Raw genomic sequence first — 16,863 nt, forward strand, 5'->3', positions numbered from 1 at the left:
CCCTGTTAAATGGCACTGGGTATAGAAGTGAAGCTGCTGGACTATTTTTAACACTACTAGTGTGTCAGAGGCGCATGCGAGTTACTTACCTGCAGATGCACAGGGGTAGATGAAAGGAAAGTGGCATCCTCCTAATTGAGAGCTGCACAGTTCCTGCAGTGTCACCTTTCTAACTTAACTTAAAAATAATTTCAATAAGTTGTTATTTAACTTATATTTATTTGTAAAATGCTATATTATATATAGCAAGAGCACGCTGGTATGACAAAGTACCGTTTGGAACCAATAACAACATATTTTCTATGAAGAACTAAAAGCAGCACATTTCAGAGCAATGAAACTTCAGTACTTCTGTACAGGAGGAGGAAAATTAGTAAGGCACTTCCTCTGGGGTGGTGACAACTCAAGCACCAGCGTCCTTTGAGGCAACACAATAGTAATGAAAATGTTACTTTTGAACAGACTTACTGTGCAAGACAAAGGCCTGGGTGCTCCTAGGTGCAGCGTGTAATAACACTGAGCTAAGCCAGAACAAAACACAGCAGCATAGTACAAAAGTTTTTTCATATTTTACTTTTCTGCCAATATTATTATGGAAAACTAACACAGGTTCAGAGCAGGGTAACAGAACAAACAACACTGCCATTGCTCTGCAGCACCACCCAAAATCCCAGGGAGCCTGGCATTCTCCACAGCAAGCCAGAGCATAGGCCAAAAGTTGGTGGTTAAAAGGCTTGGTAACCAGGGTGCTTAGATGCTTTCGCAGTCATGGTTGACAGTTTTCTTAAGAATTCTTTTTTTTTTTTTTTTTCTATATAAGAAATGATTCTAGAGTTCAAGAAGACTGCACTTACTGGAGCTATTTTAAAAGATAAAATTTGTCTTGGCAAAGAAGTAAAATATATGTAACAAAAAAAATTAGGCAGCTTAGGAAATGGGCAGGCAAGTTCTTCACATTCTGATAAGTTATTTTGTCAACCCTCTCTTTATCTAACAATCATCTACTCATTTATATCCTCCCTCTACATGAGCAAATCTAGATTATTTTTCTTCTTAATTTAGGACTTACTACTTTAGCATACTAACTAGATTTGAAACCACATGTTAAAAATTCCTTGGATCTGCTGTTTGCTAGTGGTCTTAAGCTTTCAGTAAACATAAGTTTGTTACAGTAAGACAAATATATTAAGTTTTCAGTAGTGAATATTCCTCTATGCTATCAGCCAACAGGCCTAAATTGCTATACCGTATACACATTGCACTCCTGTCCTGTATTAAAATAAGCTTTAATTATTTTAGCCCTTAGTTTAAAAACAAACAAACAAACAAACAAAAAACCACCTTTAAAAATAATTTAAAGTTACACATCTTGACTGTTCTGGATTCAGTACTCACTGATCTGGTTTTATCTCTGGGGCCTCTCCCACCTCTGGTTCTTCCCTCTAGTCTGAAGCATGCTACCGTTCTCTATCTCACAGAGTTGCAATGATTTAAAAGAAGGTTGAGAGATACCCAAGCTTTGATAGGGATCATAATGTTCGGTAGAGAGACAGATATGAAATCATTCTGTTGCTTGTTCTTTGTAAAGCTGAAAAGACAGAACTCTTGATCATCCATCCTTCAAAGCTGGCAGTGCTTCCAATGTCCAGAACAGTGCCCAATTCAGACATCACCTTCCTCATTTGGAATTACACAACCACTGGTTCCCAGCACTGTGTTAACTTTCCTTCGTTGACTGCGTTGACAACGACGTGATCACAATCGTATTGTGTGCCCCCTGTAAAGAAAAATTCAAAGTTATAGATTAGCACTGAACTAAAAGGCAGACTGTGCTCTAGGTTTCACGGCTACTCTAGTAGGTACTGATGATGTAGTACTGTAGATGGCTTTTCCTTCTCCTGAGGCACTGAAAATACAAATTACGTTCATTTTTATCACCACCAGCTTCTGGAATTTCTTTTGAAGCAGGGAGGTCTGCCTGCTCTTCTCCACCCCCTTCAGCCTATTCAGCCTGAATGGAGAAGGAAGAAAACACTGTAATACAGCCACATCTGACTCCTAAAAGACTGCCACTTCCCAAAAGTCCAAGTCAACTGTTTGGTTTCCCTTCAGTGGTTGTCACTTTGTTCTAAAGTTACACTATGAAAGAAGTCCTGCTGTTAACAGCCAGTAGAAGCAAGACCATACTAAATAAATAAATAAAAATAGAGCAAGTCAGGGGATGAGGTTGAGTCTCCTTTATTCTTTACCACTGTTGCCTTACGTTTTGACCAGCTGCACCATAGGTTGCCATACACAGAACACAACCAATGCTCAGCTGTTCCCAGTGGCAGCTGAGCAAACCTGAATGTAAAATATATCCATTTCTTAGACGGGCTTAATTTACGGTACACAATGCCAAATGTGCTCCATAGAAGAGTGCTACTACTATTTTCTCTTGGACTCAGAAGTGGAGGAAAGTTCAGCTAGAACTGAAAGTCAGAGCTGACTGCTTTAGATCTTGGATGTACTGCAGGAGGGTAAGTTGCATGCCTTTCACGTGGTACCACACCTGCTGTAGCTGGTACATTTCCCACTGTAAGGAGACGTGTACAGAACATTGGGACACTCCTGTCATAATGCATCCTCTCTCCCATGCCTCCCTACAACCTCCTTATAGGAGAAGATGTGCCCAGCAGCTGAAAGCCTCCTCTGAATATACAAATATAGACTCTTAACAGATCCTAGAAATAACAGGTACTTGGAGCCCTAGGTGGTCAGGCACATTTCATAGCAACTCTTTTGCACTAAGGAAATGCCATCTCAGGCACCTTCGCTGATCTCTGCTTCAGAGACCTGCGGGAGGCTTCCCAAATCAGAAAGTGTCTCTGAGAATCACAGAATCATTAAAGTTGCAAAACACCACTAAGTAAGTTCACCTGGTCCAACTGTCAGCCCATCCCCACCATGCCCACTAACCACATCCCTCTGCCACGTCTGCATGGGACGGTGACTGCAGCACCTCCCTGGGCTGTCTGTGCCAACGATTCACACCTTCCCCATCACCAGTGAATGATTAAGAAGCAGCAGAGACACACAACATAAGTATTGGGAAATGTCTTCAGAAAAGAAAAACTGGGGGAAGAATACCAGATCAAATACATCCAAAGCCATAACCTGCAGGTGCAAAAACCGATGTTGGATACATCGCTCAGTTATCACTGCAGGGCAGGGAAGCAAGTGCTGCTTACTTTGTAAGTAGTATTCGGTACAATATAAATGTAATATTGGGAAGAGATGAGATTTCTTTCAGTGGAACCCAGGCTATTTGCTATGGTAAGAGCCGCACTCTAAGCAAGCCACTGCACCACGCCAAGTCTCCACTGGGTGGCATTGACATTGCACAGCCAAACAGCCACAGCCATTTACTGAAGAATTCATTACCGCTCTATATGTGGGCAAGACTGGATCAGCAGAATTGGCAGAAAGAGATGATGTTCCTACTATGCTTTCTCAAATAAACGTACCTACAGAATGGGTCTGTACTTTTGTCATCAGAGCTATCCATTATGAAGTGCATCAATTTTAAGTGCAAACTGAGTGATGCACTGTTAACGTGATTAACTGAAGTCAGGTGGGTGTGGTAGCGCTCCGCTTCCTGCCGACCCAAAGTGAATTAGGACTGTCCTTTGAACTACAGTCCTTCTGATAAGTTTTACATTAATCACTGCCAGCTTTATAAGGCTGTAAAGAGAATTTATGAGCGCTTGTGTCAACACTGTATCACAGTCAGACGTTACACAGCCCTTGTCTCACCGTTCTGCCTGTCCTTTTTAGTCCCAAAGTGCTGACCGGTGGCTGATAATTTTGTTTTGCTTTGTGATTGTTGTAGGTAGAGCCACAACATGAATCCAAAATCCACTTTAAAACTGCTAAAAAGAAATCAGCAGCGATAAAAATGACTATTCACCCCCAAAAGATGCAGAGTTACGTAGGAACACCTGATGATGATCACACTTGATGATGATCACTGTGCTGCTCTATCAGACCTATGAAATTGTGAATGCAAGGACTGCTCAGAAACAGCACCTTCATGAAGCAAATTGGCTGTGACAACAAATACAGTAAAGTGTGCCTTGAATGCACACAGATATTAGGCTGCTGTGACAGAACTTCATGCTCACAATATAGGTATGGCCTAAATGGAAAAACTTCATGTGTCTTTTTACGTCAGATTACAATGCTGCCTTTGCTTTCCTAATATCCTTTGGTGATTGCATCTACAACTAATGTATAAGAAAATTTGCTCTATACAAATTGAAGTTAATGAGAAGCTAGGTAAGGAAAACTTAGCTTCAGCATTTTGAAATAATTATATTCACATTACCCAATGCTGAGTAAAATTAAATGAGGGTATCTACAACACTGAGTGGACACTGGGAAGACAAGATAAGCCAGTACTGTGGGTTCCTAAAGTCTGTGCAGGAAAAATGCAACAAAGTCCTATGGCCTGTATAATTCAGGAGGTCAGACTAGCTCATCGGGTCTTTTCTGATTCTAGATTAAAGTAACTGTAACACCATCTTTAATTTATAGGCACGTTTAGTGCCTATCCCACTGTAAACACCATGTAATTAAGCCACAATGTAATGAGATAACACATTTGCTTACCTTTGATATCTAAAACCAGCTTAGGTTTCATCTTGCTGTAAATCCTGCCATCGGGACTAATATGCCAATACTGTTTGTCTTCATTCCGCTCAAACGACAGACCGAGTTTAGAGCCAGGAGTTATAAGATTCCCAACGATTGTCAAGCAGCAATCCTCTGCCATCTATATAATCAGAAAGGCAACAGCAATTATTCAAGAGGCCTTACTTCTAGCATGCACTATTTTTTAAATCAGACATAAGGGATGAAAGCAGGTGAAAACGATCTAATAACTCTGTTCCCCTTAAGGAATACATTTTCCCCCTAAACTCAAGGCTATTTATTTTTATATCTATTCCTGTTTCTGCTGACACTCTCCATTAAAACAGGCATGCTGTATCACATCAAAATGTGCAATTAGCACCTCCCTTTATCTGTGGATGATAACAGCTGCTATGGAAGATTACATTCATTCTGCTCTGCATGCTGAGTGTTCCCAGTACGTTCTCTCAGTTTATAGCACTTTCTAAGACCAGAGAATTCTCCACACAGAGCTGGTATCTGTAATACCTACACGTTTTCTATCCTGTGTATGAATTTGTTACTACTCACTCATATCAATACAAGCTGTCTGAACACACACCAATCCACATCATAACCCTTCTGTAGCAAGCAGGTCCACATAAATATGGACTATATAAACTACTACAACAACAACAAAAGAAAACTGGCTTTATTTGATGTTCTCTTTCCTGCACCCTGCCTTATGTTAAGGTGGCTTGTCCATACTACATGTAGTCCTGGCTAGTTAGTCTCTTCCACGCATCATCTCTGCTGTTTTTTTGTTGTAGCTATTCTTTAGTCTTTTCCAGTTCTGCAATAACCTTTTGAGCTTGAGGAAGGACACAGCCTCACACTGTATTAAGTGCCGCAGTATGTCACAGAGGTATTTTCCTCTTTGTTCTGTAATCCCTTTGCAGTCATCTGTCAGATGATACGATGTCAGAACTCTGCAAATGTCTTTACTGCTAAGATGACTACTGGCAAAAATTGAGCTGATTTGAAAAGAATGCTAACGTGGTGAAAACCACTTGTTTGTGCAAAATACAAAGACTTTACTGCCATTCAACAGAAAGATGGCAGAGTTTCATTACTAAGATCAGTGCTGCCCCCCTGCACTCCATGCTGAGTTACCTGACTCCTATGCAGAACAAGCTGTGTAGTTTCCATGTACAACAAAATTGCACTATCAAAAACGCAGGGAAGAGAAATGAAAGAGCATTTATCCAGAATCATACAATACCACACTGTCGTGATGTAAGAATTAGCAATGAAATGTTTGAGGGAGACAGTCATGAGAGAAGTCTTTTGTACATGATATTCAAGCTTTTAGCTTACTGGGCATAATTTCCCTGCCTGCATAAATCCTTTTTACCACTGCATCTGTCCTGTAAACACGTCCAAACAATGTCTTAGCTTATTAACAGCAAGATTCTTCCCTCCAGCATAGATGACGTGGTTATAAACATCTGCTTTTGAAGTTATACAATCCTATAGAAAAAGTTCACATGATTCTTTGCAGTCAAGCTGTTTAACAGTATTAAAGTAACTTAATTTTCTTTGGCCTGCATCCCTACCTAAGACTGTTCATGCTTAAACATTATGAACTGCAAATACCTCTGCTCACCTCAATGACAATTTGCACAATTAGTTTTATGAACTGTGAGAAAAGTAGGACCTCATTTGGGAAATTGTACGGAGGCATGGAAAAAGGATGGAACTTGGCAAACATGGAATAACCAGCAAGGGATAGTGGGGTGTTGGTCGAAAAAGGGTTGAGGGAAAGCAGGATTTCATCCTTAAGCTTGTCTGAATGCAGAAGAGGATACAACCTGATACTCCTGTAATGTTTTATTGTGGAGTTAAAGGAGCCCACTAAAAGCACAATAGTGGTCTTCCAATGCTGTTTGTGTTTTGTTCATCCCATCCCTGGAGGCACTGAAGGCCAGGTTGGATAGGACCCTGGGCAGCAGAGCTGGGGGGGTGGCAGCCCTGACAATGGCACGGGGTTGGAAATGAGTGGGCTTTATGGTCCCTTCCAACCCAGACAATTCTGTGATTTTATGTTTTGAGACTTATTTTCTTGAGGGTAAAAGTATATAATAACTGAATTTCAGATTTTCAATTACATTAGGAAAAAAGGACCATTTAATTAAGATGCCTAACAGTGCAACAAACAGCCACCAAACACATGCCAACCAAAAGCTCCACAAAAACTGTACTACAGCTGAAACTGAATAAACCTAGACAATCAATTAATAACTCACATTGAACTTGAATCTTACCCGGCATCTTATGAATCCATCCTGATAAACCCAGATTTGATCATCTGCCTCTACATCTTCTGTAGCCTGTATTCTGAGAAGATTCAAATTGTCCAAGTTTCCATCAGTTGACATGAACTTTCCTGTTTCCTTGTTCCGAAGCCTGAAGTACACACGCTTCTATAGAAAAAAAAAATACAATAAAATAAAAAATGCCAACATCAACAGAACTCTAACTGCAGTTTCTCTGGTGCACAACACACCCTGCTCTGGCAAATTTCAGAGTAGTCAGTACTCAGTGCTGAACGTGGTGCATCTCTTTCTTTCAGAAAGCTTGCTTTTCTGTTTTAGAATTGGATTACAAAGTCCCTACCAGTGTAAGATGATTCAAGCTCTGAGAACCTGCCATTCTGCATGGAGACCTAGCATTAGGCTTGTGGGATCAGCACACAGCGGGATGCTAAGAATGCTGAATTCAGAACAGCAGCAAATTTCTCTGTAGATGCTCCTGGTCTTCACAAAGGGTGCACTTGTGCAGTGCTGCTTATTTCACTAGCACTGGGTGTTATGCTTCACATTCATGCTGTGGCTTGTTTCACATACACACTTCTGTTTAGACAAGCTCTTGGCCAGGGCAGTCAAAATCCATTATTCCTAGCTCTGCTTAAGGCTATACAAAGACAGCTCCATGACGGTAAGCATTTGTTACCAGTACAAGTAATCTGTGTGTAGCTAAAAGTTGCTTCCTCAATAACATACAGCTCAGCAAGAACTTCAAAGGCTCAGGGAATTGCTGCAGCATTTGGACCAAATTACAAGGTCCCTGTCTGAGAACAAAACAAAAAGGACAATATGGGAAGTTTTACATCAGATTTCTGAATTATTTTTTTATGTATGTAGTAAGCAAGGAAGGATTTTTCATCCCCTCAGTGAGGGGATCACTCCCATTTGATCCCACAGTATCACTCCTATTTGAAATGATCCAATTTGTGATCCAAGCTTGTGATGTGCAGCAAGATCTTAGCATTGCTGCCATCTGTATAATACCACCTCATCCCACACCTAAGTAAGTCAGTACTTCATAGCCTCACGTCAGCTACCCACCTGCAGTAAAGGTCTCAGAGAACCTATCTGACAGCAGCCACTCAGTTTGTACCAATCTGGAATTTCATTTGGTGACAGCAATATCTGACGTCCCCTGTAATTACTATGCTCATAAATTATCCATCTATGGGGGGAAAAAAGAAAAACAAAAAAGAAAAAAAAAATAATGCTTTTGCTACTAAATTCTGCTTAATAATAATAATAATAATAATAATAATAATAATAATAATAATAATAATAAAAATAAAAATAAAAATAAAACCAACAACTAAAAAACAACCCAAAACAAAAAGACCCCAAACAGATTTAACAGATATATAGCCCAGAGAACAGTAGTGTTAAGTATTTAAGCCAATGACTGACACTTGCACTTGGACTCCTCAAGAAGCATATACATATATGCTAAGATAAGCAGTATATGCTAGATTGCAAAAGCAGAAGTGCTGTGGATCTTAACTTGGACAGGCCTGATGTATGTGGGCAAGATCTGCTAGGGAAACAGCGCAGCAAGCACTGCAAGAGAGTGAAATGATCTAGAGTACTTCGGTAGAGGTTTTATTTCAGAACATCTTTCCTCTCTCCAAATTACCCAAGAATGGAAAGAAAAAAGAAAAAAAGAAAAAAAAAAAAAGAAAGAAAAATAGCATACAGAAAAACTTTTAGCTTTCCCTAGAACCCGTCCAAACATGCTTACACAGGCACATTTGAAGCAACCCATCAAACCTGACATCTGCATCTCTACCATTAGTCCAGATAGAAGAACACAACTAGACACTGAAATAGGTTGCAATACAGCAAAATCTGATCAGTTTTCTCACACAGATTTGTTGTCTGATAACCATGGGCAAATTTCCAGTGCATGAACACTCAGTAGAAACACCTTCCCATTACCTTTTCTTCTCTGAGTGATCTGTCAGTAGCCCTAACATATCCAGAAGCAGCACACTCACCTTAATGTCGGAGCTTTCCCATAGCCTATTACACATCCATCCCCAGACATGGAATTAAGAGAATTATAAATGGATCTCTCTTAGTCATAGAAGAGAGAAGACAAAAAAAGCCCTTCAAATGGGGCAGAAGGTAGGGATAAGAGCAATAGAAAAAAACAGATAACCTCCAGTGGTCCTTCCAACCTAAACCACTCCGTGACCCTAGGCAGGAACTAATCCAGCAGATGACACTGCTATAATGAAATCTGAATATTCATACCATAACCTGTATTTTCACAGTGAACAACCAAAAAAGATTTGTATGTTCATTGGACAGAACATGGATGACTCATGACTCCATTATCCGGGATCGTAGTAACCACTTTCCTGGCCAAGAAACAACCCAACATTTGACTTAATGTTACTTCTTATGGGAAGTGTAAACCAACTATATTGTGGTTATGGTGAGAGATACAGAGATCTCATGATACTCAAAAATAAAGTGCATGCACCTTCTGGACAGCTTTTCTCATGACCTATATATTTTAAAACTTCAGTTCAGTGAACTAAGGAAATCCCTTGACCTGTTCCTCCAGATGGGGAAAATGGTTTGCACTTAAGACCAGGTATTAATTAGCCACTTGAGGGCAATACTGAGCTATCCAACAGCATCTCTCCTGCACATGCTTGGGAATTTACCTCTTCAAAAGGACACATTTAAATGCAAAGGAAGAGTAAAAAAGAAGCACGATTCTTCAAGGTAGAAAACCTTGGGGCAAGCATCTTGGTGGTAAAAACTAGCTCCAGGAAAAACACAAGAGAAATTTAACAGAATAGCTGAGATATTGAAAGTTTTAAAACATCACAGACTATTATAATACATTTTTTTTTTTTAAATGTAATCTTCTTGAGAACAGGGAATAGAACTTAATCCAAGTTTCTGTAAGTACAATGTGCATTAATGCACTATGTGCATTATGGTATTCCAAATTTATCCTCCTCTGCTTCTACTGCCTGTATTTGTCATAGTCCATCCCCCCCCCCCCCTCCCCGAATAAACATGGAATAAATACATTATTCTAAAGATGCAATAAGTGAATTTAAACTCACGTGCCACCAAGGACTTGTACTGAAGCTATTCGAGGATTATATCCCAGGAACTGGAGATTTAAGACTTCTGTAGTGAATTCGATTTTTTTTCCTTGGAAACCCACCTTTTCAAAAAGAGCTATGCATGGCTCTGACAGCTCCTGCACAAAGAAGACAAACGCTTTAATAGGATTTTAAAAGCCAAAATGCTGACTGTGAACATCATTACTTCATACAGCCCTTTGATATCAGTGTTTTTGGATAGTTTCAACTCAAAGACCCTGAAAAAAGATTTTTGCTTTGCAATAGGATGCTTAAAAGAAACAAAAGAAAACATCATTAAAAGTCCTTACAGAAAGCACACGTGGGGTCTTCTAGCACGCAACGTCATACTTCCTTATCATAAGGCACACAAAAATCTGTGGACAATTCATGCATATCTTAATTATATTTTAAAACACATTCTAATTAATTCCACACCTTTCTTCCATTGCAGTAACCCCCATTCACTGTAGGAATTTTCATTTTCAGATCTCAACACACAGATAGGACTGGTTTCTACAGTTTCAAATTATGATAGTCTTGTCAGCATTGCTTATTCCTCACAGCTTTCATTTGTTTTAGCTTCTGTAGTAGATTATGATAGTAATACCAGACCAAAGTGTCCAGATTCATACTTCTGAGGTGAAATTCACAACTCAGACAAAAACTAACATCTGAATTTTCCAAATGGCCCTGGGGAGATGATTCTTCCCTCCCTCTGTCAAAATGCTTCTGGTTTAAAAGGTTCCTACCCACACAGAATTCCCTGCATCACTAAATCTACTTTAAACGCTTTCTGGATAACGAACCTTGGATTCTTTTCTGTGCAGCAGGTACCTGTAGTGGATTGGAAACAGCCTCTCATCATTATGGCCCTTCCCTGGAAGCTGGAAGGCAAGGGTTTGAAATCCCTCAGGGTAAAGTTAATTAAACATGAGTATCCTGGTGTCTCAATTTATAGTCACAGATAATGAGTGGCAGGGTCACTTATTTTTTTCTCACCAATCTTCCAGTCACAACTGAGTAAACTCAATTCCACAGCTCCTTACTGCTGAGACGCATTTGCAGACTTGAAACATATCAACACAAAGCAAAGAGACTCTCAGTGGTCTCAGTCATGAAAACAGGCCATGCCAAAACAGAGATGGCTCCACATGCACACAGCTATGAATACCTCTGCTTCCCTGTGTTTTTACAGGGAAAAATCTAATGTCAACCAATTCCTTGACAGGGCTGAAATTCTCCTCTAACCTCCTTTTTGATGTTTAAAGGACCAGATGATAACGTTACATTAGCATCACTGTCATCTCAGCAGTAGTACAAATTATCACAAAGCAGCTGAGCTCTGTTTCCTGTTTGCATGCACATTAGTTTGCAGAAAACACCAGAGAGGTCTTCCAGCTTACTCCAAATTCAGAACAGACTAATCCCACTATTAAATGTTAACACAAGTTAGACTATCAAGCATAAACGTGGGTAAAGAGCCCAACATGGACCACAATTAATTCACAGCATCTCTGAATCTTCAACCCTTTTACAGACTCAGACCTGCCTTCTGTGATATAAAACAGGTCAGACAGCAACCCTTGAGCCACATGCAATAGTTCAGAAATAATCTACTTACAAAGAAAGCACAGAGAAAAAAGGAAATCCTCCAATTTTCAACCACACCTTCCACTCTGGGCATTATTATTATTATTATTATTATTTTAAGACGCAGCAGCAACATTGTTATACAAAACATTCCCCACAGCAAGAAGTGCAAGGTCATCTTTGAGTTTTCTATCTTGTAGTTCTTCCCATGCATTACACTGTACAAAGCAGATTTCGTGTATATCTACATATAGCTATTTCACAGAGTTGCTCATTAAAAACAAGTATTTTCAGCATGACTATTCAAATATAAACCACATCCATGGTTGCATTTATATTATGTTCAAGGAAAAGAATATGTAGCAAATTCAAGAAGGAAAAACACTCTTTTCCATCTGTAACAACTACGTGGAACATGCAAAGTATGAACAATCAAGCAAAGATACAAAGATCATGAATAAAAGCCCTTTTAACTTTCACTTCCAAGTTTATAAAATATCCCTTATGATTTTCTTTTATAGGTCCCTTAGAAATGTATCTCTGCAAAATGGAGCTAAACTGGGTAGTTACAGCAGCTTTGCATATTAAAGCAAAAGAAGGTGCTTCTTGGATAGAAACATCACAGAAGAATCATGGGGAAAGTTATAGGCCCAGCAAATGGTGGAGAGGATTTGAGAACGTCACTGCCAAAAACCAGCCACAAAATAAAATGTGACAGGTGAAACTGGTACCAAGAATAAATTCAAGCTTCCATAAAATTATGAAAAATGAACAGTACAGTATAATCACTTCCATCTAGCTTCTTACTCTCTGTACTATCATTTGCTAAAAACAAAAAAACCAGCACATAACCTGCAGACAGACACAGCTCGTTACCACTGCTTGAAGTGTGATAAATTGTAGGGCAAGAATAATTTTCCGAAGATTTAAGAACTTCAAGAAGCACAGAACTGTCATTAGGCTGTTTTAACACAAGAATCTCTGTCACAAAGAATAAATCTTTCAGGAGAAAAATCCTACCAGTATGAAATAAGCATTTAGGGCCCAGGAGCTTGAGACTGATATGTACAGAAGAGCCTTTTTTAATGCATGGTGACCACCCACCAAGTTTGGCTAGAACAACTTCTGTTGCTTTTAATGCCATTTGTCTACAGGATAGTCAAAAGAGTTCAGAAGGGAGACATACTTTTTGGGAGACATAATGTTTGTTTGCACTGTACCAGAGACAATGCTCCAGAGACTTGAAAGAGGATGACACATTTTAATTCTCCTTTGTCAACTGCTACATCGCTAACAAGTTACCAAAATTATAGTGGACTGCAATACAGTTGCTAGATTCAAAGTGGAGAGCCAATAATGCACTCCTCCATTTTTAGAATGAGTACCATCTCTTTTGTAAAGTTGCATTAAGTTCCCAGATTCTTGACTACGTTTTTCCAGTAACTACTTTGATCTTAAGAGATACTTGAAGTTTCCACAAGTGATCCATCATAATGATTGGTTACAGGCTTGAACAAACTTGTTCCTGACCACAGAGAAGTTACAAAATATGTAAATATTGTTCAGGTTTGTATCCAACGCACAAAACAACAGAGTCTGATTTTGCTAAATGGCATAGGGTGTTCCTTTACGTTATCTAAAAGGGCATATTATTTCATGATGAACACAAATTGCATTTCCCTGATGACACAAATGCTTCATAATTGCATGCAAAGTTCCTTAGCTGAAGTTTACTCTTCTAACACGAGTAAAAAACAATGATCACAGTACAACTTCACAATGTCCTGCTGCCATCTGTCAACTTATTTTAAGTGATCCCTTTTACTGGGAAATAAAAGAGTCTAACATATCCTTAAGTATCTTGATGGAAGCCCTTTTTAAGCTGTTATTGAGAATAGCAACGTGAGACAGCTGCTCCTGTGAAGTCCTCTCTTTTGCAAAAAATGGTACAGAGGTACAAAACTGATTGCAGATAGGATGTTTTACAGCTGATGCATGTATCCCTAACAGTTTTTATTGTCACAAAAGGAAAAAAAATGGAAGGAAAAAGAAAGAAAAAGGGGGGGAGAGATCAGTGTACTTATCTGCTTAACTTACTATATTTATAATCCGTAAAGATTTTAGAGATGCTTGGGACGAACACCCCATTGCCATCAAATCTGGATAGACTCCCTCTTCTAACACATGCTGGTTACCAGAGAATTCTTCCTGGTCAAAAATTATGCAGCTGCAGGAAGAAGCAGAGGAAACTGTCTGTTAGGAAAACTGTAGAAGTAAAATGATGGCAGAGTTTGAGTCTTCAGTAAGAGGTACTGGCAGAAACATCACATACAGTGTTTTGTCCTGATAAGTTCAATATCAGCTCTTATGTGTGTATACGACAAAGCAGCTTTCTTTGCAAGTTTCCATAGGTAAAACTATTTCAGATGTTAGAAAGCTGTTTGATTTTTTTTTTTTTAGACTTTTACCATTTCAGTGATTTTTCAACATTCATTTGATATAACTTACCTGCCACCTAAAACTTTTGAAGACTTCACAGTAAATGAATCAATACATCCTGTGTCTTTTTCAAGTATTTGACAGTTACCCTTGAATTCAGGCTCTGAAAATAACTGGACCTTTAAAGAGTCATAAACATATTTAAAAACAATTAATGCTTTAACCTTCATCAACACATCTCTACCATTACTTCTATAACTATAATACTACATATTCAATATCCAGATTAATTCAGATTCATAGATTTTTTGTTACATTTTCAGTGCTGTTACTTGAACAAGGACTGCAATGCCAAAGACCACCTCTAGCTGTAAATAATTAAGTAATATACAGAATAATTCAAAGAACACTAACAAAGGTAGCGACTTTGACTGTCTGCTGGAGAAGACATAAATCCCCACACAACAGATAGAACAGGCACATGATTAGCTAATGGTGATAAACTGTTCTGTTTTAGTTTCTTAACTCATTTAATCTCAAAAATACATACTCTTCCCACTAAATGAAAACTGTTTCTCAGAGCATAAATGGTGCTCAGTCTTGGCAAAGTGTTCAGACAGCATTACAACAGGTGTGGTAAGTATTCTTGGGGCAGATGGGCTCTATGTGCCTCTTGTGACTATAGCTGAAGTCACTTCAGTTTTTTCTTTCTGTACTCTGAGGATGAGAGGGTATGAAAGGATAACTCACCCAGTCTTTTGTCCTTGTTAAAAAGAAAGAAAAAATTCTAAGTAGCAAGCCTCCTAATTTGGTTAGGGGATAATTAACTCTGATCACACAGAAGTCATTCACATTATCACATGCCTACGAGCTTTATTCACTCTCAGCAGAGATACGAGTGCAGGCATGCACAGCATTTTCCAAAGAGGAACATGCTGACAAAGGATACAGTTTGTTGACTACAAGCCATTATTTCTTAGTTTCCTTAGGATAAGGTCTATAGTCATAAATATTTTTTCATGCATATAGAAGAAAATAAGCAGCCTGGAGATTTCTATTCCCCAGAGTTCATACATATTCCTATACTGGATACTCCAGTAAGGCGTGTTACTAATTATGAATGCAAATTGAAAAAGCCAAGACTTTTCTCCCTGATTTTCAGTTCCATGACATATTCACTGTTCTGACTGAAAGTAACAACTTCCTTAAGAGAAAAAGGTTCAGAATTATGAAAGACTGAAAAAAGGCCCATCTTTAGTCTCACTGTCAAAGAACATTCTAGTACTTGCACACAGGAGAAGGTCTAGCATAAAAATTTTGTTAACCCACTGAATAGAAAGATTAACCTTCCCTTTTCCAAATACGATGTTAACTTTTAAGTCCAACTCAGAAAGCAGCATTTGTGACTAAATGAGTTTCACTTCAAGTGCAACTGCCACTAGGAGAACAGTTAACAAAGAAACTAGGTCGAAAACAAAGTCACAACTATAGAGTACAACTAACTTGCATTGCCCTTGGTTCTGCAACAGACTCAGGTAACTTCAACTGATCACTGAAGCTCTCCATAGATGTGCATAGGCTCCAGCTCCTCAGAACAGTTCTGATACTCTCAAACAACTCACCTACTGACTCAAAACGCTGGCTTGGACCCAGAAAACTTCTGAGGACAGCTATATATTGCATCCTAGCTTCCTAGGACTTTCAGTTAGGAGGTTCAGAAAGCAGCCCTCCTTCTTCATTTAGCATGCTCACTAATGGACTATCTATGCAAATACCTGGGTATATAGATACAGATATAGATACAGTATACAAAAAGATTGATCCCATTTGTTGATATTGCATGGACCACCTCAGAGTACGTTTCCTGCACTTTGAGTAATAGCTTACCTTGACTTTACCCCTTTCACTTCCACCAATATCCTACAAAAATTTGGAGAACAAAAAAGAAAAAACTATTAAGAAGTACAAAATTAACAAACACTGAACAGTTTATTATTAATTCCTTCTTAAAGAACATATACAACAGTATGTAAACTGGATTCAATAGAAAAAGGCTATCTAGAAGTACTTCAAAGAAACTTGCAAAAGCAGCATAAAATTGACTCCTTACCATAACAATGGGTTGAACTGAAGATATTTTGCAATTCTTCCCACCCCATGCCTCAATGCTGGGATATAGTCCTTTATCCAGTATGTACTGCTCCCCTGTAAACTCAGGATTCTCATAAGCCACCCACCTAAGAGAAAGAGAAGAAAAAGGCAGTGGATAAAAGTCATACTACTTTTTCCAAAATGCAAGACTGTATACTCATTATTATCTTAATGTAAGAACAAATCAATGGTTTATCCCTTTAAATGCAATGCCATTAAATCTCTAAATCAACAAAATTATAAATCTGATTCTCCAAAACTCTTGCAAATTCTACTTCATTTTGCTCTATTATTTCAATATGATCCAGAGTAAATAAACTAAATCAGACCACGAGTTCAAATACACCATCTGTCCTGTCCAGTATATTCAATGATGATCTGGATAAGGAGATTGAGTGCATTCTCAGTAAGTCTGAAGATGACAGCAAGCTAGGAGGAAGTGCTGATGTACATGGGAGCAGAAAGGCCCTAAAGAGGGATACACTCTATGTAGCCAGGCTGAGGCCAGTGAGATGAAGTTCAACAAGACCAGATGCTGGGTCCTGCTCTTTGGCCACAACAAC

General features: G+C 38.8%; 1 protein-coding gene across 2 annotated transcripts in view; it reads right to left on the bottom strand.

Moving 5' to 3' along the window:
- Positions 1-195: 195 nt before the first annotated feature.
- Positions 196-16,863, bottom strand: part of CRYBG1 (crystallin beta-gamma domain containing 1) — a 93,792-nt gene continuing 77,124 nt past the window's right edge. For both annotated transcript variants that reach the window (XM_032443287.1, XM_015858653.2), the window contains 9 exons: positions 16,260-16,386; positions 16,037-16,069; positions 14,219-14,328; positions 13,808-13,937; positions 10,097-10,236; positions 8,058-8,181; positions 6,975-7,133; positions 4,651-4,813; positions 196-1,777 (listed from right to left, as the gene is read on the bottom strand). In XM_032443287.1, coding sequence (XP_032299178.1) covers positions 1,689-1,777; positions 4,651-4,813; positions 6,975-7,133; positions 8,058-8,181; positions 10,097-10,236; positions 13,808-13,937; positions 14,219-14,328; positions 16,037-16,069; positions 16,260-16,386 — 1,075 coding nt within the window. In that variant the 3' untranslated portion in view covers positions 196-1,688. The remainder of the gene's footprint in view (positions 1,778-4,650; positions 4,814-6,974; positions 7,134-8,057; positions 8,182-10,096; positions 10,237-13,807; positions 13,938-14,218; positions 14,329-16,036; positions 16,070-16,259; positions 16,387-16,863) is intronic.

Source organism: Coturnix japonica, chromosome 3, assembly GCF_001577835.2.
Source record: "Coturnix japonica isolate 7356 chromosome 3, Coturnix japonica 2.1, whole genome shotgun sequence".
Taxonomy (NCBI): domain Eukaryota; kingdom Metazoa; phylum Chordata; class Aves; order Galliformes; family Phasianidae; genus Coturnix; species Coturnix japonica.